This window comes from Nicotiana tomentosiformis, chromosome 12 (genome assembly GCF_000390325.3).
Source record: "Nicotiana tomentosiformis chromosome 12, ASM39032v3, whole genome shotgun sequence".
Classification (NCBI taxonomy): domain Eukaryota; kingdom Viridiplantae; phylum Streptophyta; class Magnoliopsida; order Solanales; family Solanaceae; genus Nicotiana; species Nicotiana tomentosiformis.
This window is the reverse complement of record NC_090823.1, coordinates 10,575,835-10,601,181: the sequence shown is the minus strand read 5'-3', so window position 1 is coordinate 10,601,181 and position 25,347 is coordinate 10,575,835. Positions and strand designations below refer to the sequence as shown.

The 25,347-nt window shown below is 39.6% G+C and overlaps 2 protein-coding genes across 2 annotated transcripts; both read left to right on the top strand.

Moving 5' to 3' along the window:
• Positions 1–374: 374 nt before the first annotated feature.
• Positions 375–4,413, top strand: LOC104116741 (cinnamoyl-CoA reductase-like SNL6). The gene is made up of 5 exons (XM_009627660.4): positions 375–655; positions 850–1,010; positions 2,438–2,632; positions 3,091–3,422; positions 4,161–4,413. The coding sequence occupies exons 1-5, from the start codon at positions 523–525 to the stop codon at positions 4,279–4,281; spliced, it is 942 nt and encodes a 313-aa protein (XP_009625955.1). The 5' UTR covers positions 375–522; the 3' UTR covers positions 4,282–4,413.
• Positions 4,414–12,063: 7,650 nt separating this feature from the next.
• LOC138902227 (uncharacterized) lies at positions 12,064–12,603 on the top strand. Its single transcript, XM_070190074.1, has one exon. It carries the CDS (start codon positions 12,064–12,066, stop codon positions 12,601–12,603), a length of 540 nt encoding a protein of 179 aa, XP_070046175.1.
• Positions 12,604–25,347: the final 12,744 nt, after the last annotated feature.

Below are 25,347 nucleotides of genomic sequence, written 5' to 3'. Positions count from 1 at the left end.
AAATTCAGTGACGTGACAAAAAAAGGTTCAAAAATTGGTTTAGGTCATAAATTATTTAATCTTCTTGTGTAAATTATTGGCTTACCACTGCCGATATTTACAGAAAATCAAATAATTTAACATTTCATTTAATTATAGTAAGTGATAAATATGTATATGCAAGACACATATTTTACTTTTACCGGATCAGTATAAACACCGGATTCCGATAAAATTTTACCCAACTACCAATTACCAACCATCTATTGACCCCCACGCTCTTTAAATGTTTCTTTAGCTTAGCTTCTCTCATATATAGAGTATACACATATTTCTTCTACTTACCCTCCTATGAAACATTAATTTCTTCCTTTTCTTAATAAATACCAGCCAAATTCACAACATAAGCCACTATTCCCAATTGACACAGAAGTCCCTCGCCTTTTTCTTTGATTAGCTTAAGGGGAAGTTAATTCGTAGGTTTGTGAAGACAGATTCTCGTCGCTCAGTTTTTAGGGCTGAGCCAACTGATTCAGTGGTTTCATGGCGTCGGCTTCCTTACGCTGCATCTCCAACACTGTCTGTGTTATGGATGCCTCTAGTCGGCTCGGCTCGAGCTTGGTTAAGCGGCTACTTGAAAGAGGCTTCAAAGTCCATGCTGCTATTCAAAATCATGGTTAGTTAGTTTAATTGTTCACAAAACATAATTTGTATTGTTTGCCTTCTTTTATTCTCTTCTTGTTTATGGTATTGGGTTGGTTTCTGTCAGACGTCCCGGCGTGGGAGACTCGTTCGTTTTTTGTATTTCAGTGTATCTTTTCAAATAAAAAGTGTTACTTCAGCGTTAACTATAATTATATTATTTGTCAGGTGATCATGAGTTGATATCGTTGCCGCCATGTGACAAGGAGAGATTGGAGGTCTTTCAGTCGGACCCTTTTGATTACCATAGCGTACTTGGTGCTTTAAAGGGTTGTTCTTGTTTGTTTTATTCCTTTGAGCCTCCCAAGGACCACTCCAATGCTTATGATGTATGTTCACTCTTTTCGCCATTTTAGTTCCTATCTTGAATATATATATAAATATATATATACATACAGACACAGAAATAATATTTGGATCGAGTACAAAAAGTTTTTCGTGAAAGAGGAGTGTGTAATCGGGATTTGACTACAAGCTCCGAGGGTAAATTATGTATTAAGCCTTCATTTTATTATTATAAGTTGATTATTCATATTAATTCTTGATCAATTATGTGAGTGCATGTTCTTATCTAACATTGTGTTTAAATTATTAAAAAGCAAATAAATAGTTGTGCTTGTTTATTTTAGATAAATAACACACATACTCACCTATTACATGCGAACATACGTGACTTTTCTTAAGCTAAACATGCCATAATATTTCGTTTTCGATGGTTAATATTGATAATATTCGAACTCAAAATATTTGTCCACTCTGATACTATATTAAATTGCGTAAAGATTTGTTATGTAGTCCCAAAGAATATTGATTAGGAGTTGTGTCATCCTTTGGTTTGTGAGGGGAAAAATGAGTCGAGTTGCCTATGCAATGGTTTTGTTTTAATTTTTAAACAAATTAAAAATTTCTACTGAATAATTTCTACAGTATGTTGAACACGTCAAGAAATGTTCTTAAACCTTGTAGCTAAAGTTGGTTTACTGATACAGGAAATAGTCCTAGTTTAGTTAAGCTAATAATGGAAATTTGGTGCTGTTCTGGGCAATTGGTGTCCACACATGATTTCCCAGAGGGTTTCACGTTATTTCCACTAATAGTGTAAATATTTTTTACATTATTATTGTGTTTACTTTGTAATAGCATGTTAAATATTATTTTTATCAGATTTTCAATTAATAAAAAATTTATGTAATTACCTTGCAAGTGACATGAAAAACTTATTTAATTCCTGCCTAATTGCCATCCCACTAATACTGATTAATATATTTTTAATCTGTCATAACACGTTGGTTGTTACTTCTATTAATTATCAATTAATATTTATTAAAATTTTTACTTATAACTATCTTATATATGATATGCTTATGTAAATATTTTTACATTATTAGTGCATAAAATTAAAGATAGATTAGCTTCTTTTTTTTTTCATACCAGTAGCATTTATTATTCTCGTATTTTCTTATTCTTAGAATTCTTTTACTACCTGTTATTTCGTGTGCTTCAGTTATCATATTATCTTCCTGTTGTTACTGCTCTCTTTTCTCATGACTTCTCCACTACCGTATTTCTTTTCATTGCTATTGTGATTATGTTTTTCTGGAGTCGATGGTCTATCGAAAATAACATCTCTGCCTTCACAAGGTAAGGATAAAATCTGCGTACACACTACCCTTTCTAGATTTCACTTATGAAATTACACTTAATATATTATTATTGTTATAATGCATAAAATTAGAACTATGTGAATAATGGGCAGGAATATATGGCAGAAGTAGAGGTTAGGGCAGCACAAAATGTATTGGAAGCATGTGCACAAACTGAAACCATAGAAAAAGTTGTATTCACTTCCTCAGCAACCGCAATTATTTGGGGTCATGATCATAAAAAATCTGCATCCTTGGATCTTGATGAAAGGCATTGGAGTGACATCAACTTTTGTCGTAAATTCAAGGTATGACAATATTTAAATTATTAGTACATTCTTATATTCTTATTTTCCCCCTTTTCTTTCGAAAGAATAAGATAATTTTGGAGTAACGATAAAATTATTCTTATTGACTTATAAGTTTACGGGTTCAAACTGTAAAATTAGTTTTTAGAATAAGCGGCCTATATATGATCTCTTGAAGTGTGGTCCTTTTTCGGGAATGATGCTAGATTCAACGTGTTATAGTAGATTATTATTTATATTCGAACTATCAATTAATGCTTATTAAATTGAGTTACATAAGATCTTAGTAACTAAGTTTTGGATTTTAGTTTAGTACATATTTAGTAAATTTCTTAATACAAATATAGAGTTTAAAACATATAGAGTTTAAAATAAAGTTACTGGATTCGATCGAATCCGTATTTCGACTTCTAGCTCCGCCCCTAATCACTCATGCATAATTTATTTCCTGGATACAGTTATGGCATGCTTTAGCAAAAACACTAGCAGAGAAAACAGCATGGGCATTGGCAATGGACAGAGGTTTGAACATGGTGTCAATCAACTCAGGACTATTAATTAATCCTGATTTAAACATCACAAATCCTTATTTAAAAGGAGCTGCAGAAATGTATGAAGATGGAGTTCTTGTGACTGTTGATCTTGATTTCTTAGTGGATTCTCACATTTGTGTTTATGAAGATATCTCAACTTATGGCCGATATTTGTGCTTTAATCACATGATTAATACCACAGAAGATGCTTTTAAGCTTGCTAAAAAATTGTTCCCTTTGCCTTCCTCCCCTCTAAGGTACGAATTTCGTCGCTAATCTGTCGTTAAATCATTCGTAACTAAAATTTTTTTTTGGATGATTTGTCGCTAACCTTTCGCTAAATAGGATTAACGATAGATTTTTCTATTTAGTTACATAATTTATCCGTCTCTAATTTCTTTTTTAGTGAATTAAACTCACTAATGAATTTTTATTTAGTTTACTGTATTTTAATGTTGGTAGTAGGTCATTAGCTTGCTTTATTTTCTTGGTTAGTATGTAATTTCATTTTACGCGTGGTTATCGATAATTATTTATTAGGTGACATGATAATATATATCTCGTTTTCTCTCCATAAAGTCATAAAATCTGCAGTTATATCAATAAAAAATAAATAAATCTCACAATAAATATTGTAGATTTATTGTATAAGCCAAAAATTGTTCTTTTTTAAACTCTGTTAAAAATCCATTACTCTTTGGATGAAGTTAGGTTGGGGAAAAACACTGAATATAGAAGAAATGAGATGACAGAAAAGAGAGTATTAATTATTTGTCATATTATTTGAAGGGGAGGTCACAGGTTCGAGCTGCGAAAACAACCTCTTGCAGAAATATAGGATAAGGTTGCGTATAATAGACTCTTGTGGTACTGCCCTTCTCCGAGCACCGTACATATCGGGAGCTTAGTGTACCGGGTTGCGTTTTATTTGTATTCATTTTTAAATATGTGGATTATTATGACTCTTTTTTTTATTCCTATTTTTTATTTGATAGTTTTGAGAAGGATACAAGGATAATCCAGCAGAGGATAAGCAACAAGAAATTGAACAAACTCATGGTTGATGTTAGAAAATCAGAGAAAGGCCTTTTGGAAAATCAAGAAGATTGCTTGTGAAAGTAATATATGTTATCCAGCTTATTTAACTGTCCTTTGGTCATTAAATTTGACAGCAAAAATTAAGAGTTTAATTTATATATACAGTCTGTGTAAAGAAGATTTATAGCATTAAGTTACTTTTTCCTGTTATGATCTATTTTATTTTCAAAATTACAAAATTTTAAATTTTAAAGAGACTTCCCAATATATATATTTTGGATATCGCAATAATGTAAGAAATTCTTTACACTAATGACCATAAAGGAAGAAAAAGAAGAAAACAAGGGAAAGACGCATAAGGGGTCGTTTGGTACACGAAATAAGGTGGGATAAGATGTGAAATTATATTTATGGTGTGTGTTTGGTTGACGAGATAAATTTATACCGCACGCCTTATACTATAAACTTATAGTATAAATTTAATCTCATACTTAATCATGAATATTCCACTTATCTTAACATATCCCATCAAACTTAGGATTATTTTATCCCGCACTCCAAATAGGAAAAATTATTTTATCCACTAATGACCGTTGCCAAATACTCTCTTCGTTCACTTTTACTTGTCCATTATACTAAAAATATATTTTCACTTTTAGTGTCCACTATACTAAATATATATTTTCACTTTTACTTATCCACTATACTAAATCAAGAGAAAGCCATTTTTTTTTCTTGTTTTATTCTTATCATTAATTACTCATTCCCTAAATTATTTTTCAAGACTTTTAAAAATGCTATAATTATTACGGGTAAAATTATAAAATATATATTTTATTTATTCTTTCTTAAAGGACGTAAAAAGTACAAAGTTGTAATAACGACCCGGCCGTTAGTTTTGAGTATTATAACCATGTTCCCCCATCTACTACTCAATTTGTGCTTTAGAGTTGTTATGTGACTTACCGAGGTAATTGGTTCGGGTCTGGTGAGATCTTGAAATGAATAAAAATACTTAGCTCCAAAGTTTAAAACTTAAGTTGAAAAGGTTGGCTGGATGTCGACCAATGTGTAAACGACCCCGGAATAATGTTTGATGATTTCAATAGTTCTGTATAGTGATTTTGGACTTAGGAGCGTATCCGAAAAATTATTTGAAAGTACGTAGTTAAATTAGGCTTGAAATGACTAAAATAAAAATTTAAGTTTGGAAGTTTGACCGGGGAGTTGACTTTTTGATATAGGAGTCGAAATTCAGTTCTGAAAATTTTTATGGCTCTGTTATGTCATTTATGACTTGTGTGCAAAATTTGAGGTCAATCGGACTTGATTTGATAGGTTTCAGTATCGAATGTAGAAGTTTAAATTTCTTAGTTTCATTAAACTCGAATTGGGGTATGATTCATAGTTTTAGTGTTGTTTGATATTATTTGAGGATTCGACTAAGTTCGTATGATGTTTTAGAACTTGTTGGTGTATTTGGTTGAGGTCTCGAGGGCCTTGGGTGAGTTTTAGATGGTTAACGGACTAAATTTTGGACTTGGAAGAAATCTGGAAATTTCTGCCTTCTGATGAAATCGCACCTGCAGAATTTGGCTCGCAGGTACGAGCTCGCAGAATCGAGCCTGGCATCCCAGAAGCAGGAAGTCCGCAAAAGAGGACAGAATCTCGCAGAAGCGAGTCCGCAAAAGCGACACCAAGGTCGCAGATGCGGAGGCAAGGGAGGCTGGGCAACACCGCAGAAGCGGACGCTTCTTCGCAGAAGCGAACTTCTTGTCTGCAGAAGAGGGGGAAGTCGCAAAAGCGGTTGGATTCTCGCACCTGCGAGACCGCAGAATCGGCTAAGTGAGTCGTAGGTGCGGAACCTCTGGACGGTATACATTTCGAAGGGGTTCCGAGTTTTGCCCTTTTTTTACCATTTTGGGGCGATTTTTAGAGAGAAAAATACGGAAAACTTGAGGTAAGTCACTTGTGATCATTTCTACTCTATAATATTGAATTATCATCGAATAGTTCGACTAGTTTACGTATTTTTGAGGTGTAAATCGGGAATTTGGATCTAAGGATTTGGAAATAAGATTGGATGATATGGAGGTCTTGTTGATGTCGGAATATAGTAAAATTTATATGGTTAGACTCTTTATCGAATGGGCGTTCATATTTTGTAACTTTTATCGGGTTCCGAGACGTGGTCCCCACGAGCAATTTTTTTGAGTTAAATTTTAGATTTTATTGGAAAACTAGTATTTTCATATGGAATTAATTTCAATAAATTATATTGACTGAATCAAATTAATTATGACTAGATTCGAGGCTTTCGGAGCGAGGCAAGGGTATAGTAGAGTAAAAAATCACATAGTTTGAGGTAAGTAACATTTCTAAACTTGGTTCTGAGGGTATGTGTCACGACCCAAAATTCATTAGTTGTGATGGCACCTAATCCAACCCGCTAGGTAAGCCAACTAATAACTATCCAATTTCAATTAACTTCTTAATAAAATAATTAAACAAAGTAATTATCTGAATCTTATACATTCCCCTAAGGACTAGTAGTACAAATCAGGAGCTTCTAAGAATAGAGTATACAAAGCTAGTATGAAGTAATACATCATCTGTTTGAAAAGTACATAAATAGAGTTTTATGAATCTAAGGCTACCATGAACAAAAAGGCAGCAACAACCGGAACGCAGGTGCATCTTCAGATCCAGCTCCCAACGAACACAGTAACATCAGCAGCCAACATCTGCACGCAATGTGCAGAAGTGTAGTATGAGTACAACCGACCCCATGTACTCAATAAGTAACAAACCTAATCTTAGGTTAAAAGTAGTGACGAGCTTGTACCAAGGTCGGGTCCACACCAATAGCCAACAACAGTCCATAACAACGTAAAGCAAATAATACAAGAAATAACTCACTGATAAAAATGCTCAGCAAAAATCATGATTTCTGAAAATAGTTCTGCCTTTCAAGTACATTAGTGAAAAACCCAAATCGTTACCGAAGTTGCCAAAAATATGAGTAAGTTTGAAAATAGTAATTTTTCCAAAATCCTTTCAATGATAAATAAGATGTCTTATTTTCTTTCCAGATAACCAGTGTAAAACAAATGCATCACTATGCCCATCTATCAATATGTGTGAGAAATCATGAATGATGTGATACCGTACATCATGAGGAAAATACATATATATGCATGTATGTTATGTGTGCATGTCAATGTAATGTATCTTAGAGATGAACTCATATACTCACACTCTGAGAGTACTCAATCTCACTTTATCACACATTCCACTCATCATGCCCAATCAGTCGGTACTGTATATGGCCAATCTGGCCTAGGAAAGATCCATCCCGAAATATACACATCAACTGATCACCAGTGACTCAGTACCGAGTAGGGCTAATCCAGCCCGTGGAAAAGATCCATCTCCAGGTATATAATACTTCGGACAAGATCCATGTCTAGGTAAGATCCATCCCTCAATAATATCAACCACTCTCACTGGGGGTGTACAGACTCTGGAGGGGCTCCTTCAGCCCAAGCGCTATAAACCGCACGGACAACTCACGTGCTATAGTATCAATATTCCCTCAAATAGCCCCCCCGGCCTCACTCAATCATTAATCTCTCCAGTCTCACTCACGAGCTCTCAATGTCATGAACTAGCACGACAAAAATCATATGATGTATCAATAAATAACAAGTAAGACTAAGATATGATATGAATGCATAAATATGGCTGAGTACGAAATATCAATGAAATCAGTGAATTGACAGCAAGAAACGACCACTATGGGTCCTAGCAGTATCGTCATACAGGCTAAACATGATATCTAGTATGATTGACAGATTTAATTAATTTATCACATGGTGAAAATAAGGACATCAACAAAGTAGGACCACTATACAGTGCCACGGAAACAACAGAGTCCCAATTCACATGGTGCACGCCCATACGTCCGTCGCCTAGCATGTGCGACACCTCAATACCAAATACATAACACGTATAATCAGGCTGCATACCCTCATCTCCAAGATTAGAAGAGTTACTTACTTCGAACAAGACGAATCCAATTCCGAGCAAGGTCAAAAAAATGCTCCAGAAATTCCATTCTGCGCATATCAACTCCTGAACGGCTCGAATATAGTCACAATTAATTTGGTTCAGTCCACACAATTTATAGGAATTAATCTCATATCAAAATACTAATATTTTTCCACAAAATCCAAAATTACACTCCAAATATCGCTCGTGGGTCCCACATCTCGGAATTCGACGAAACTCACAAAATCCGACAACCCATCCAATTACAAGTTCAACCATACTAATTTTACTCAATTCCGACTCCAAATCGATGTTCAAAACTCAAAAATTCGTATTATAAACTTTAGGCCAACACCCCCAATTTCCTCTTTAAATTCATCAACCAATTGCTAAAAATCAAGATAGATTCGTGAAATACAATCACAAGGGAGTCAAGAACACTTACCCCAAGTTGTGTGGAAAACTTCCTCTCCAAAATCACTAAAATCGAGCTCCAAAATCTGAAAAAGTTGAAACATAGCGAAACCCCGAACTTAAAAGGTTTTGTCCAGCCCTTTAGCAGATGCGGACAATAGGTCGCACCTGCGACCCTCGCTTTTGCGGAAGAAGGCGCGCATTTGCGAGGCTGGCCACTTCTGCGATGGCCATGGTCGTATCTGCGATTGCACAGGTGCGTCCCAGCTCCCTTCACGCTTCTGCGATGGCACTGTTGCTTTTGCGTTTCCGCACCTGCGCCCAAAACTCTGCAACTGCGGTCACACCAGAACCAGAAAAATTCCAGCCTTAGCTAAACTTCCAAAATGCTCTGAACCTCGTCTGAAACGTACCCGAGTCCCTCGGGATCTCGTTCGAACATACCAATAAGTCCCATAACATGATACGGACCTTCTCGAGGTCTCACATTGCATCAAACAATGTCAAAATCACAAATCATACTCCAATTCAAGCCTAATGAACTTTGAAATTTTTAAATTCTACAAACAACGTCGAAACCTATCAAATCAAGTCCAATTGACCTCAAATTTTACACACATGTCACATTTGACATAATGAAGCTATTCAAATTTCCAGAATTCAATTTCGACCCCAAAATCAAAAAGTCAACCCCCCGATCAAACTTTCCAAAAATTCAACTTTCGTCATTTCAAGCCTAATAACACTACGGACATCCAAATAAATTTCCAAACACACTCCTAAGTCCAAAATTATCATACGGAGCTACTGGAATCATTAGAATTTGAATCTGAGGTCGTTTACACATAGATCAATATCCGATCAACTTTTCCAACTTACGCTTTCTATTTATGAGACTAAGTATCTCATTTCACTCTAAATTCTCTCCAGACCCGAACTAACTAACCCGGTAAGTCATAATACAGCTACAAAGCACAAATAGAGCAGTAAATTGGGGAACGGGGTTATAATACTCAAAATGACTGGCCGAGTCATTACTGTATGAATCCTCAAATTTGGTGTTATATAAATTGTTTGGAGGTGACGCACACGATAGGTGATGAGCGTGTGGACGTACATCATAGAAATTGTGGTTTGAATAAATCATGTCAAGTTGTAAAATTAAAGAATCATGTTATTATCTGAACACTTTCCACGTGTTAGGGCAATTAAGCTGAGGCTCTCATTAAAGATCATGTTTAGGCTACATGCCGATATTTTGGGACCCACGGGATCGTGTTGTTGTAGAATTAATTATTTTAAAAATATACATTTCACACTCAGTCATATTCGTCCATTGTGAGGATATTTATGGGATCGAGTTGTGCGTCGCAGTAGGCCATATTGGCTTTATATATATTATTATAATATGGATTGGGACTGCCCGACTGCAGCATGCCTTATATGCTTTATTACTTTATGGATCGGGATTTCCCGCCTGCAGTAGGCCATATCGGCTTTATATTACACTTGGGCGGAAGGAGCCCCTCCGGAGTTTGTACACACCCACAGTGAGCGTAGATGATTATATATTCCGGATGGACTTCCCAAGGCATGGACTTGTCTTACTTATTTATATTGTGATGAATTTCCCTAGACATGGATCTTGTCCCTATCATTTACATTTGAGGATAAATTACCCTAGGGCTGGATTGGCCTTATACGGTATTGAGTGACTGATTGTCTGTCAATGTGTATGCATATACGGGATGGAATATCCCTGGGCTAGATTGGCCATAAATAGTACTGAGTGACCGAATGAATTGTGACCAGTAGTACAAGAGGTATTTCCGCTGAGTCGTCATGTTCCTCATATCATGCAGTATTGATCTATTTTTGCTTATAATGAGTTTAACTGTTGAACTTGAAAGCATGCCTACATTGTTTTACCATTATTTATGTACTGGACAGTACCTGCGAAGCTCATCACTACTTTTAGCCTATAAGTTAGGCTTGTTACTTATTGAGTTGGTTGTACTCATACTACATTCTGCACCTCATGTGCAAATATAAATGCTTTTGGACACGGCGACTGTTAGATCTCAGAGTGCTATCAGTTGGAGACTATCAAGGTAGCTGCCTAAAGTCCGCTGACCTTGACTCTCTTTCTTTCAGTTATTGTACTGTTCTATACTTTCAAACAGTGTTTTTATCAGTCAAACTTTGTATTCATATTATATGCTCATGTACTCAGTGACACCGGGTTTTGAAAGTGTTTATATTTGTATTTGTGAGATTCTTCTGCTGAATTTAATTATTATGTTTTTTAAATTTAAAAGATATGGTGGTTTATTGAGATTGTCGGCTTGCCTAGTATTGAGATAGGCATCATCACGACAGGTGAGATTTTGGGTCGTGACAAGTTGGTATCATAGCCTAGGTTACATAGGTCTCACGAGTCATGAGAAGGTTGAGTAGAGTCTTGCAGATCGGTACAGAGACGACTGTATTTATCTTCGAGAGGCTGCCGAATCCTTAGAAAAAATTCACTTTCTTGTACTCTATCGTGCTAATTTGTTGATTCCGGGAACTAAAGTTATGTTATTCTATTCTCTCACAGATGGTGAGGACACGTACTACCGGATCAGACGGTTAGCCACCAGTTCCACCAGTTAGGGCCGCGAGAGGTTGGGGCCGTGGTAGAGGTCGGGGACGAGGTAGAGGTCGGGTTGGTACTCGTACAACAGTTGGAGCAACACCACTAGTTGCTCCAGCTCAGGAGCAGATTCCAGAAATAGCTGAGCCGATAGGACTAGCTCAGGCACCACTTGTCCCCATTGTGATTCCACGCCTTGAGGAGGCTTTGGCCCAGATATTGATAGTTTGCACTGGCCTTGCTCAGGTGGTTTTGGCTCAGGCCGCACTTGCCACTTCTCAAGCCAGGGGAGTTACTCATACTCCTGTTGCCCGTACTCTAGAGCATGTAGTGCAGGGACTTCAGATACCTAGGGCACTACCATCCCAACCGGTTGTAGTTGTTCAGGCCCCGATAGTCCCAGTTATGGCAGATGATGAGCAGAGGAGACTTGAGAGATTTAGGAGGCTTCGACCTCTATCATTTAGCGGTGCTGAGTCAGAGAATGCTCATGGATTTCTGGACAAGTGCCAGCGGATGCTTCGGACAACGGGTATTCTGGAGACCAATGGGGTCTCGTTCACTACTTTTTAGTGTTCTGGGCTGCCTTCAGATTGTGGGAGGCTTATGAGAGGTGCAGGTCGGTCGGTGTAGTACCTCTTACATGGAAAGAGTCCTTTGTTCACTTTTTGGAGATGTTCGTGCAACAACCTCGCAGGGAGGAGCTGCATAGACAGATTAAGTAGCTTCGGTAGGATGGCATGTCTATGACCAAGTACGAGATGAGGTTTTCTGAGTTGGCTTGTCACGTAGTTTGGTTGGTTCCCACATATAGGGAGAGGATTAGGAGGTTCATTGATGGCCTCGCATACCAATTTCGGTTGCTTTTGACTAGGGAAAGGGTATCTGGTGCCACCTTTGATGTTGTGGTTGACATTGCTCGGCAGATAGAGGTAGTCTGTAGCCAGGAACGTGGTGAGAGGGAGGCCAAGAGGCCTCGAGGTTCGGGCGGTTCAGGTGGGTTACCTTCTAGAGGTTATTCCTACCATAACAGGGGTCGTCCATACAGGCACGCTCAGACGGGTCGTCCAGTTCACTGTGGTGCATCATCCAGCCATGGTTTAAACAGTTCTCATCAAGGTCAGTCATATCTCAGTGCCCTGCCAGCCCAGAGTATGCCCCGTGCTCCTTCAGTTCAGGAATCCTCTGTACTAGGTTCTTTTGGTCGTTATTCATGTTCTCGAGGTCCGCCTCAAAACTCGCCACCATTTTTCGAGAGGGATTGCTATGAGTGTGGAGCGTTGGGTTATGTGAGGAAATAGTGTCCCCGCCTTACGCGAGATCCAGTTCAGCAGAGGAGTCAGGCTACTACTTCTGCACCAGTTGCTCCACCACCCGCCCAGCCAGCTCGGGGTGAGGCTTAGTCAGCTAGGGGTCGCCCAAGAAGGGGAGGCCGATCAGGTGGTGGTCAGGCCCGATTCTATGCTTTTCCTGCCAGGCCATATGATATTGCTTAAGATTTAGTGATCACAGGTATTATCTCAGTGTGCCACAGGGAAGCTTATATATTATTTGACCCTGGGTCCACATATTCATATGTTTCATCATATTTTGTTCATTATCTGGATATGCCCCGTGAGTCCGTAGTTTTCCATGTTTGTGTATCTACACCAATGGGCGATATTATTATTGTGGACCATGTATATCGGTCATGTGTGGTAACTATTGGGGGACTAGAGACCAGAGTTGATCTATTATTTCTCAGTATGGTTGATTTCGATGAAATCATAGGTATGGTTTGGTTGTCTCCATGTCATGCTATTCTGGATAGTCAAGCAAAAATAGTGACATTGGCGATATCGGGATTGCCGAAGGTCGAGTGGAAAGGTTCTATAAATTATGTTCCTAGTAGGGTAATTTCTTATTTGAAGGCCCAACATATGGTTGGTAAGGGGTGTTTGTCATATGTGGCCTTAGTGAGAGATATTGAGGCAGATATTCCTACTATTGATTCGGTACCGGTTGTGCGGGATTTTTTGGATGTATTTTGTGTAGACCTGCCGGGTATGCCACCCGACAGGGATATTGATTTCGGTATTGACTTGGTGACAGGCACTCAGCCCATTTCCATTCCTCCGTATCTTGTGGTACCAGCTGAATTGAAAGAATTGAAAGAGCAACTTCAGGAACTCCTTAATAAGGGGTTTATTAGGCCTAGTATGTTACCTTGGGGTGCACCAGTTATATTTGTGAAAAATAAATAAGGTACTATGCAGATGTGCATCGACTACATCCACTTGAACAAAGTTACAATCAAGAATAAATATCATTTACCGCCTATTGATGATTTATTTGACTAGCTTCAGGGAGCAAGGGTATTCTCAAAAATTAATTTGAGGTCTGGGTATCACCAGTTAAAAATTCAGGATTCGGATATTCTAAAGACGATATTCAGGACTCGTTATGGTCACTATGAATTTCTCATGATGTCTTTTGGGCTAACCAACGCCCCAACAACATTTATGCACTTGATGAATAGTGTATTCCTTCCATATCTTGACTCATTTGTCGTAGTATTTATTGATGATATCCTAGTGTACTCATGTAGCCAAGAGAAGCATGCACGACACTTGAGTATTGTACTACAGAGGCTGAGAGAGGAGAAACTTTATGCCAAATTCTCTAAGTGTGAGTTTTGGCTTAGCTCAGTGGCATTCATGGGACACATAGTTTCCAGTGAAGGAATTAAGGTGGATCATAAGAAAATAGAGGCACTTCAGAGTTGGCACAAGCCATCTTCAGCTACTGAGATTCGGAGTTTTCTTGGCTTGGCTAGTTATTATCATCTCTTTATGGATGGCTTCTCGTCTATTGCATTGCCCTTGACTAAATTGACCCAGAAAGGTTCTCCGTTCAGGTGGTCGGATGGATGTGAAGAGAGCTTCCAGAAGCTCAAGACTGCATTGACCACAACTCCAGTTCTAGTTTTGTCGTCAGCTTCAGGCTCATATATAGTGTATTGTGATGCTTCTCGGATTGGTATCGGGTGTGTCTTAATGCATGAGGGTAAAGTGATTTCTTATGCTTCGTTCTAGTTGAATCCACATGAAAAGAACTACCCTGCTTATGATTTAGAATTGGCAGCCATTGTTCAAGCATTGAAATTTTGGAGGCACTATCTCTATGGTGTGTCTTGTGAGGTATTTACAGATTATCAGAGTCTTCAGCACTTATTCAAATGGAAGGATCTAAATTTGAGGCAGCGGAGATGGTTGGAGCTGCTAAAGGACTATGATATCATTATTCTGTATCATCCCAGGAAGGCCAATGTGGTGGCCGATGCCTTGAGTAGAAAAGCTGTGAGTATGGGTAGCCTTGCATTCATTCTTGTTGGTGAAAGGCCTTTTGCAGTTGATGTTCAGACCTTGGCTAATCAGTTCGTGAGGTTAGATATTTCGGAGCCTAGTCGAGTTCCAGCCTGTGTAGTTTCACGGTCTTCCTTATATGACCGCATCAGAGAGTGCCAGTATGAAGATCCCCATATTCTTGCTCTAAAGGACATAGTTCAGCACGGAGATACCAACGATGTTACTATTGGAGATGATGGGATGTTGAGGATGTAGGGTCGAATTTGTGTGCCAAATGTAGATGGGCTACGTGAATAAATTTGCTATATTCCATTCATCCGGGTACCGCAAAGATGTATCAGGACTTAAGACAGCACTGTTGGTGGAGAAAAATAAAGAAAGATATAGTTGGGTTTATATCGCGAAGTTTAAATTGTCAAAAGGTAAAATACGAGCATCAAAGACCTGGCGGATTGCTTCAGAAACTTGAAATTCCGAAATGGAAATGGGAGCATATTACCATGGACTTCGTAGTTGGGCTCCCACGGACTTTGAGGAAGTTTGATGTTGTTTGGGTGATTGTAGATCGGTTGACTAAGTTCGCACATTTTATTCCAGTTGGTACTACTTATTCTTTGGAGCGATTGGCTGAGATTTATATTCGCAAGGTTGTTCGCCTACACAGTGCGCCAGTTTCTATCATTTCAGATCGGGACACGCAGTTTACATCACAGTTTTGGAGAGCAGTGCAGTGAGAATTAGGTACACAGGTTCACTTGAGTACCGCATTTCACCCTCAGACAGATGGACAGTCCGAGCGCACTATTCAGATATTGAAAGATATGCTACGCGCTTGTGTTATAGATTTTGGAGGCTCTTGGGATCAGTTTCTGCCACTCGCAGAGTTTGCTTACAATAATAGTTACCAATCGAGCATTCAGATGGCTCCGTATGAGGTTTTATATGGGAGACGGCGTCGGTCTCCAGTGGGTTGGTTTGAGCTGGGTGAGGCTAAACTATTGGGTAATGATTTGGTGCAGGATGCTTTAGAAAAGGTTAAATTGATTCAAGAACGACTTCGCAAGACGCAATCTAGACATAAGACTTTTGCCAACCGGAAGGTCCGCGATGATGCTTACATGGTAGGAGAGAAGGTACTACTCCCTGTTTCTCCTATGAAGGGTATTATGAGATTTGACAAGAAGGGTAAGTTGAGCCCTAGGTATATTGGACCTTTTGAAATACTTAAGAAGATTGGAGAGGTGACTTATGAACTTGCATTGTCGCCTAATCTATCAGGTGTTCATCCACTGTTTCATGTATCTATGCTCCGGAAGTATGTCGGAGATCCGTCTCATGTTTTGGATTTCAGCAAAGTGCAACTAGATGCTAATTTGACTTATGATGTCGAGCCGGTGGCTATTTTAGACCGGCAGGTTCAAAAGTTGAGATCAAAGAACATAGCTTCGGTGAAAGTACAATGGAGAGGCCAGCCAGTTGTAGAAGCTACTTGGGAGACAGAGCGGGAGATGCGGAGCAAAATATCCAAACCTATTTGAGGTTCTAGGTATGATTCTTAACCCGTTCGAGGACGAATAATTGTTTAAGAGGGGGAGAATGTAACGACTCGGCCGGTCGTTTTGAGTATTACAGCCCTATTCCCCCATCTACTGCTCAACTTGTGCTTTACAGTTGTTATATGACTTGCTGGGTTATATTCACGCTAAACTTGAGGCAAATGACTTGTGTTCATTTCTACTCCATAATATTGAATCATAATCGAATAATCCGACTAGATTACGTGTGTTTTAGTTGTAAATCGAGAATTTGGAATTTGGTAAAATTTATATAGTTAGACTCGTGGTCGAATGGGCATTCTTAATTTGAAACTTTTGTGGAGTTCCGAGACGTGGGTCCCACAGATAATATTTTGAGTTAAATTTCGAATTTTATTGGAAAACTAGTATTTTCATATGAAATTAATTCTAATAAATTGTATTGGCAGATTTCTTCAGAAACTTGAAATTCCAGAATGGAAATGGGAGCATATTACCATGGACTTCGTAGTTGGGCTCCCACGGACTTTGAGGAAGTTTGAGTGTTTTGGGTGATTGTAAATCGGTTGGCTAAGTCCGTGCATTTTATTTTAGTTGGTACTACTTATTCTTCGGAGCAGTTGGCTGAGATTTATATCCGTAAGATTGTTCGCCTACACGGTGCGCCAGTGTCTATCATTTCAGATTGGGGCACACAGTTTACATCACAGTTTTGGAGAGCAGTGCAACGAGAATTAGGTACACAGGTTCAGTTGAGTACCGCATTTCACCCTCAGACGGATGGACAGTCCGAGCGCATTAATCAGATAATGAAAGATATGCTACGCGCTTGTGTTATAGATTTTGGAGGCTCTTGGGATCAGTTTCTGCAACTCGCAGAGTTTGCTTACAATAATATTACCAATCAAGAATTCTAATGGCTCAGTATGAGGTTTTATATGGGAGACAGTGTCGGTCTCCGGTGGGTTGGTTTGAGCTGGGTGAGGCTAAGCTATTGGGTACTGATTTAGTGTAGGATGCTTTAGAAAAGGTTTAATTGATTCAGGAACGACTTCGCATGGCGCAGTCTAGACAGAAGAGTTTTGCCGACCAGAAGGTCCGCGATGTTGCTTACATGGTAGGAGAGAAGGTACTACTCCCAGTTTCTCCTATGAAGGGTGTTATGAGATTTGGGAAGAAGGGTAAGTTGAGCCCTGGGTATATTGGACCTTTTGAAATACTTAAGAAGATCGGAGAGGTGGCTTATGAACTTGCATTGTCGCCTAATCTATCGGGTGTTCATCCACTGTTTCATGTATCTATGCTCCGGAAGTATGTCGGAGATCCGTCTCATGTTTTGGATTTCAGCACAGTGCAACTAGATGATAATTTGACTTATAATGTGGAGCCGGTGGTTATTTTAGACCGGCAGGTTCGAAAGTTGAGATCAAAGAACATAGCTTCAGTGAAAGTACAATGAAGAGGCCAGCCAGTCGTAGAAGCTACTTGGGAGACTGAGCGGGAGATGTAGAGCAAATATCCACACCTATTTGAGGCTCCAAGTATGATTCTTAACCCTTTTGAGGACAAACGTTTGTTTAAGAGGGGGAGAATGTAACGACTCGGCCGGTCGTTTTGAGTATTACAGCCCTATTCCCCCATCTACTGCTCAATTTGTGCTTTACAGTTGTTATATGACTTACTGGGGTAATTCGTTCGGGTCTGGTGAGGTCTTGGAATGAATGGGAACACTTAGTTCTAAAGTTTAAAACTTAAGTTGAGAAGGTTGGTTGGATGTCTACATATGTGTAAACGACCCCGGAATAAATTTTTGATAATTCCAATAGCTCCGTATGGTGATTTTGGATTTAGGAGCGCGTCTGGAAAGTTATTTAGAAGCCCGTAGTTAAATTAGGATTGAAATGACTAAAATAGAAATTTAAGTTTGGAAGTTTGACCGGGGAGTTGAATTTTTTATATAAGAGTCGGAATCCAGTTCTAAAATTTCTCATAGCTATGTTATATCATTTATGACTTGTGTGAAAAATTTGAGGTCAATCGGACTTGATTTGATAGGTTTCAACATCGAATGTAGAAGTTGAAATTTCTTAGTTTCATTAAGTTAGAATTGGGGTATGATTCGTGGTTTTAGTGTTGTTTGATGTGATTTGAGGATTCGACTAGATTCGTATGATGTTTTAGTACTTGTTGGTTTATTTGGTTGAGGTCCCGGGGGCTTCAGGTGAGTTTTCGATGGTTAACGGACTAAATTTTGGACTTGGAAGAAATCTGAAAGTTTCTGCCTTCTGATGCAATTGCACCGGCGGAATTTGGCTTGCAGGTGCGAGATCGTAGAAGCGAGCTTGGCATCGCAAAAGCGGAAAAAATCTCGCAAAAGCAAGTCTGCTAGAGCGACACTAAGGTCGCAGATGGGGAGAAAAGGGAGGCTGGGCAAAACCACAGAAGCGAGTCCGCAGAAGCGGCTATGTGAGTCCCAGGTGCAGAACTCCTCGACAATATATATTTCGAAGGGGTTCCGAGTTTTGCCATTTTTGGACCTTCAAGCACGGATTTTGGGGCGATTTTCAGTGAGAATTCAGGCAAAACTTGAGGTAAATCACTTGTGATTATTTCTACTCCATAATATTGAATCATAATCGAATAATCCGACTAGATTACGTATTTTTTAGGTGTAAATCGAAAATTTGGACCTAGGGATTTGAAAATAAGATTTCATGATTTGGAGGTCGAATTGATGTCGGAATTTGGTAACATTTATATAGTTAGACTCGTGGTCGAATGGGCATTCTTATTTTGAAACTTTTGTCGGGTTCCGAGACGTGGGCCCCACGGACGATTTTTTGAGCTAAATTTTGGATTTTATTGGAAAACTAGTATTTTATATGGAATTAATTTCAATAAATTGTATTGACTGAATCGAATTAATTATGACTAGATTCGAGGCTTTCAGAGACCAATTCATGAGGCAAGGGCATAACATAGTAAGAAATTACACGTTTTGAGGTAAGTAATATTTCTAAACTTGGTTCTGAGGGTATGAATCCCCGAATTTGGTGTTATATAAATTGTTTGGAGGTGACGCACACGATAAGTGATGAGCATGTGGGCGTGCACCATAGAAATTGTGATTTGAATATATCTTGTAAAGTTTTAAAATTAAAGAATCATGTTATTATCTGCATATTTTCCACGTGTTAGGGAAATTGACCTGAGGCTCTCATTAAAGATCATGTTTAGGCTATATGCCGATATTTTGGGACCCATGGGGTCGTGTTACTGTTGAATTAATTATTTTAAAAATGTACGTTTCACACTCAGTCATATTCGTCCATTGTGAGAATATTTATGGGATCTAGCCGCGCTCCGCAACAGGTCATATTGGCTTTATATATATTATTATTATATGGATCGGGGTTGCCTGCCTGCAGCAGGACTTTTAGTCTTTATTACTATATGGATCGGGAATGCCCGCCTGCAGTAGGCCATATCCGCTTTATATTACGATTGGGATGAAGGAGCCCCTCCAGAGTTTGTACAAACCCCTAGTGAGCGTAGATGATTAAATATTAGGGATGGACGTCCCAGGGCATGGACATGCCTTACTTATTTATATTGTGAAGAATTTCCCTCGACATGGATCTTGTCCTTATCATTTACATTTGGGGATAACTTACCCCAGGGATGAATTTGCCTTATACGGTACTGAGTGACTGGTTGTTAGTCGATGTGTATGTATATACGAGATGGAATATCCCTTGGCTGGATTGGCCATAAACAGTACCGAGTGACCGAATGAACTGTGACCAGTTGTACATAAGGTCTTTCCGCTGAAATGTCATATTCCTTATATCATGCGGTATTGATCTATTTTTACTTGTACTGAGTTTAATTATTTAACTTGAAAGCATTCCTACATTTCTATACCATTTTTTATGTACTGGACTGTACCTGCAGAGCTCATCACTACTTTTAGCGCAGAGGTTAGTCTTGTTATTTATTGAGTTGGTTGTACTCATACTGCACTCTGCACCTCGTGCAGATCTAGGTGCTTTCGGACACGACGACCGTTAGATCTCAGAGTGCTATCAGTTGGAGACTATCAAGGTAGTTGTCTGAAGTCCGCTGACCTTGACTCTCTTTCTTTCAGTTATTGTACTGTTCTATACTTTCAGATAATATTTTTATTAGTCAAACTTTGTATTCATATTAGATGCTCATGCACTCAGTGACACCGGATTTTGGGAGTGTTTATATTTGTATTTGTGAGATTCTTCCGCTGAATTTAATTATTATATTTTTTTAAATTTAAAAGATATGGTGGTTTATTGAGATTGTCGGCTTGCCTAATATTGGGATAGGCGCCATCAGGACAGGTGAGATTTTGGGTCGTGATAAAAGTGAACAATTAAAAATGAACAGAAAGAGTATGAAAAGGACAAGTGGATGTAAAATGATAAGATTTTTGGGTAAGGTTACTGTTAAACATAATCGCGATTTGAATTTCATATTAAATATTTAATTAATCTTGAATTTTTATGCCAATGTTTCCAATAAGGTGGAAGAGTACGTAGACTCTAAAAACCATAAGATCATCCGTAACTATTTATAGTAAGTCTAATATTTGAACCTAATATGATTAGTTAAAATATAACACTAATAGAGAAAAACATTTTTTGCATTTTCGGTATATATGTAGAGAAAAACATGACTCAGAATTCGACGAAACTCACAAAACCTGACAACCCATCCAATTACAAGTTCAACCGTACTAATTTCACTCAATTTCGAATCCAAATCGATGTTCAAAAGTAAAAAATTTGTATTATGAACTTTAGGCCAACACCCCCAATTTCCTCTTTAAATTCATCAACCAATTGCTAAAAATGAAGATAGATTTATGAAATACAATCACAAGGGAGTCAAGAACACTTACTCCAAGTTTTGTGGAAAACGTCCTCTCCAAAATCACCAAAATCAAGCTCCAAAATCCGAAAAAGTTGAAAAATAGCGAAACCCCGAACATAAAAGGTTTTGTCCAGCCCTTTTGCAGATGCGGACAACAGGTCGCACCTGCGACCCTCACTTTTGCGGAAGAAGGCGTGCATTTGTGAGGCTGGCCGCTCCTGCAATGGCCATGGTCGCATCTGTGATTGCACAAGTGCGTCCAAGAACCCGCATTTGCGGTCCTCACACCCAGCTCCCTTCACACTTCTATAATGGCACTGTTGCTTTTGCGTCTCCGCAGCTGCGGTCACACCAGAACCAGAAAAATTCCAGCCTTAGCTAAAACTTCCAAAATGCACTGAACCTCACCGAACTCACCCGAGCCCCTCGGGTCCTCGTCCGAACATACCAACAAGTCCCATAACATAATACAAACCTGCTCGAAGTCTCAAATTACATCAAACAACGTCAAAATCATACTCCAATTCAAGCCTAATGAACTTTGAAGTTTCTAAATTCTACAAATAACGTCGAAACCTATCAAATCAAGTCCGATTGACCTCAAATTTTGCACACAAGTCACAATTGACATAACGAAGCTATTCAAATTTCTAGAATCAAATTTCTACCCCGATATCAAAAATTCAACCCCCCGGTCAAACTTCCCATAGGGTCGTGTTGTTGTTGAATTAATTGTTTTAAAAATATACATTTCACACTCAGTCATTCGTCCATTGTGAGGATAAATATGGGATCGAGCTACGCGTCGCAGTAGGCCATATTGGATTTATATATATATTATTATAATATGGATTGGGACTGTCCGCCTGGAGTAGGCCTTATATGCTTTATTACTATACGAATTGGGATTGCCCGCCTACAGTTGGCTATATCAGCTTTATATAACGTTTGGGCTGAAGGAGCCCCTCCGGAGTTTGTACACACCCCCAGTGAGCGTAGATGATTATATATTCGGAATGGACTTCCGAAGGCATGGACTTGTCTTACTTATTTATATTGTGATCAATTTCCCTGGACATGGATCTTGTCCCTATCATTTACATTTGAGGATAAATTACCCCTGGGCTGGATTGGCCTTATACGGTATTGAGTGATTGATTATCTGTCGATGTGTATGCATATACGGGATGGAATATCCCTGGGCTGGATTGTCCATAAATAGTACCGAGTGACCGAATGAATTATGACCAGTAGTACAAGAGGTCTTTCCACTGAGATGTCATGTTCCTCATATCATGCATTATTGATCTATTTTTGCTTATATTGAGTTTAACTGTTAAACTTGAAAGTATGCCTACATTGTTTTAGCATTATTTATGTACTGGACTGTATCAGCGAAGCTCATCACTACTTTTAGCCTAGAAGTTAGGCTTGTTACTTATTGAGTTGGTTGTACTCATACTACACTCTGCATCTTGTGTGCAAATACATGTGCTTTCCGACACGACAACCATTAGATCTCAGAGTGCTATAAGTTAGAGACTATCAAGGTAGCTGCCTAAAGTCCGCTGACCTTGACTCTCTTTCTTTCAGTTATTGTACTGTTCTACTTTTTCAAACAGTGTTTTTATCAGTCAAACTTTATATTCATATTAGATGCTCATGCACTCAGTAACACCGGGCTTTGAGAGTGTTTATATTTGTATTTGTGAGATTCTTTCGCTGAATTTAATTATTATGTTTTTTCAAATTTAAAGGAGATGGTGTATTATTGAGATTGTCGGCTTGCCTTGTATTGAAACAGGCATCATCATGACATGTGAGATTTTGGGTCATGACAAGTTGGTATCATAGCCTAGGTTATATAGGTCTCACAAGTCATGAACAGGTTTATTAGAGTCTTGCAGATCGGTACAGAGACATCTGTATTTATCTTTGAGAGTTTGTCGAATCCTTAGGAAAATTTCACTTTCTTGTACTCTTTCGTGCTAATTTGTTGATTCCGGGAACTAAAGTTATGTTAATCTATTCTCTCACAGATGGTGATGACACATACTACCGGATCGGACGGTTAGCCACCAGTTCCACCAGTTAGGGCCGCGATAGGTCGGGGCCGTGGTAGAGGTCGGGGCTGAGGTAAAGGTCGAGTTGGTACTCGTACAGCAGTTGGAGCAACACCACTAGTTGCTCCAGCTCAGGAGCAGATTCCAGAAATAGTTGAGCCGACATGACTAGCTTAGGCACCACTTGTGCCCATTGTGATTCCGCGCCTTGAGGAGTCTTTGGCCCAGATATTGACAGTTTGCACTGGCCTTGCTCGGGTGGTTTCGGCTCAGGCCGCACCTGCCACTTCTCAAGCCGGGGGAGTTACTCATACCCTATTTCCCGCACTCCAGAGCAGGTAGTGCAGGGACTTCAGATACTGGGGGAACTACCATCCCAGCTGGCTGCAGCTGTTCAGGACCCGGTAGTCCCAGTTATGGCAGATGATGAGCAGAGGAGACTTGATAGATTTAGGAGGCTTTGACCTCCATCATTTAGCGGTGCTGAGTCAGAGGATGCTCATGGATTTCTGGATAAGTGCCAGCGGATGCTTCAGACAGTGGGTATTCTGGAGACCAATGGGGTCTCGTTCACTACTTTTCAGTTTTCTGGGGCTGCCTTGAGAATGTGGGAGGCTTATGAGAGGCGCAGGCCGGTCGGTGTAGTACCGCTTACATGGAAAGAGTTCTCTATTCTCTTTTTGGAGACGTTCGTGCAGCATCCTCATAGGGAGGAGCTGCACAGACAGTTTGAGCAGCTTCGATAGGATGGCATGTCTGTGACCCAGTACAAGATGAGGTTTTCTAAGTTGGCTCGTCACTCAGTTTGGTTGGTTCCCACTGATAGGGAGAGTATTAGGAAGTTCATTGATGGCCTCGCATACCAGTTGCGGTTGCTTATGACTAGAGAGAGAGTATCTGGTGCCACTTTTGATGTTGTGGTTGACATTGCTCGGCATATAGAGGTGGTCTGTAGCCAGGAACATGGTGAGAGGGGGACCAAGAGGCCTCGAGGTTCGGACGGTTTAGGTGGGGTACCTTCTGGAGGGTAGTTCTATCACAACAGGGGTCGTCCGTACAGGCAAGCTCATACGGGTCATCCAGTTCACCGTGGTGCATCATCCAGTCATGGTTTATGCAGTTCTCATCAGGGTCAGTCATATTTCAGTGCCCTACCAGCCCATAGTATACCCCGTGCTCCTTCAGTTCAGGAATCCTTTGTAGTAGGTTCTTCTGGTCTATATTCTGGTTCTCGAGGTCCGCCTCAGAACTCGCCACCATTTTTCAAGAGAGATTGCTATGTGTGTGGAGAGTTGGGTCATGTCAGGAAATATTCTCCCCGCCTTACGTGAGATCCAATTCAGCAGAGGAGTCAGGCTACTACTTCTGCACCAGTTGCTCCACCACCCGCCCAGCCAGCTCGGGGTGAGGCTCAGTCATCTAGGGGTAGCCCAAGATGGGGAATCCGATCAGGTGGTGGTCAGGCCCGATTCTATGCTTTTCCTGCCAGGCCAGATGATGTTGCTTCAGATGTAGTGATCACATGTATTGTCTCATTGTGGCACAGGGAAGCTTCTATATTATTTGACCTTGGTTCCACATATTCATATGTTTCATTATATTTTTTTCATTATCTGGATATGCCCCGTGAGTCCAAAGTTTCCCATGTTTGTATATCTACGCCGATTGGCGATATTATTATTGTGGACCGTGTATATCGGTCATGTGTGGTAACTATTGGGGGACTGGAGACCAGAGTTGATCTCTTATTTCTCAGTATGGTTGATTTCGATGTAATCATGGGTATGGTTTGGTTGTCTCCATGTCATGCTATTCTGGATAGTCAAGCAAAAATAGTGACATTGGCGATACCGGGATTGCCGAAGGTCGAGTGGAAAGGTTCCCTAAATTATGTTCCCAGCAGGGTAATTTCTTATTTGAAGGCCCAACGTATGGTTGGGAAGGGGTGTTTGTCATATGTGTCCTTGGTGAGAGATATTGAGGCAGATACTCCTACTATTGATTCGGTACCGGTAGTGCGGGATTTTCCGGATGTATTTCGTGCAGACCTGTTGGGTATGCCACCCGATAGGGATATTGCTTTCGGTACTGACTTGTTGTCAGGCACTCTGCCCATTTCTATTCCTCCGTATCGTATGGCACTAGCTGAATTGAAATACTTAAAAGAGCAACTTCAGGAACTCCTTAATAAGGGG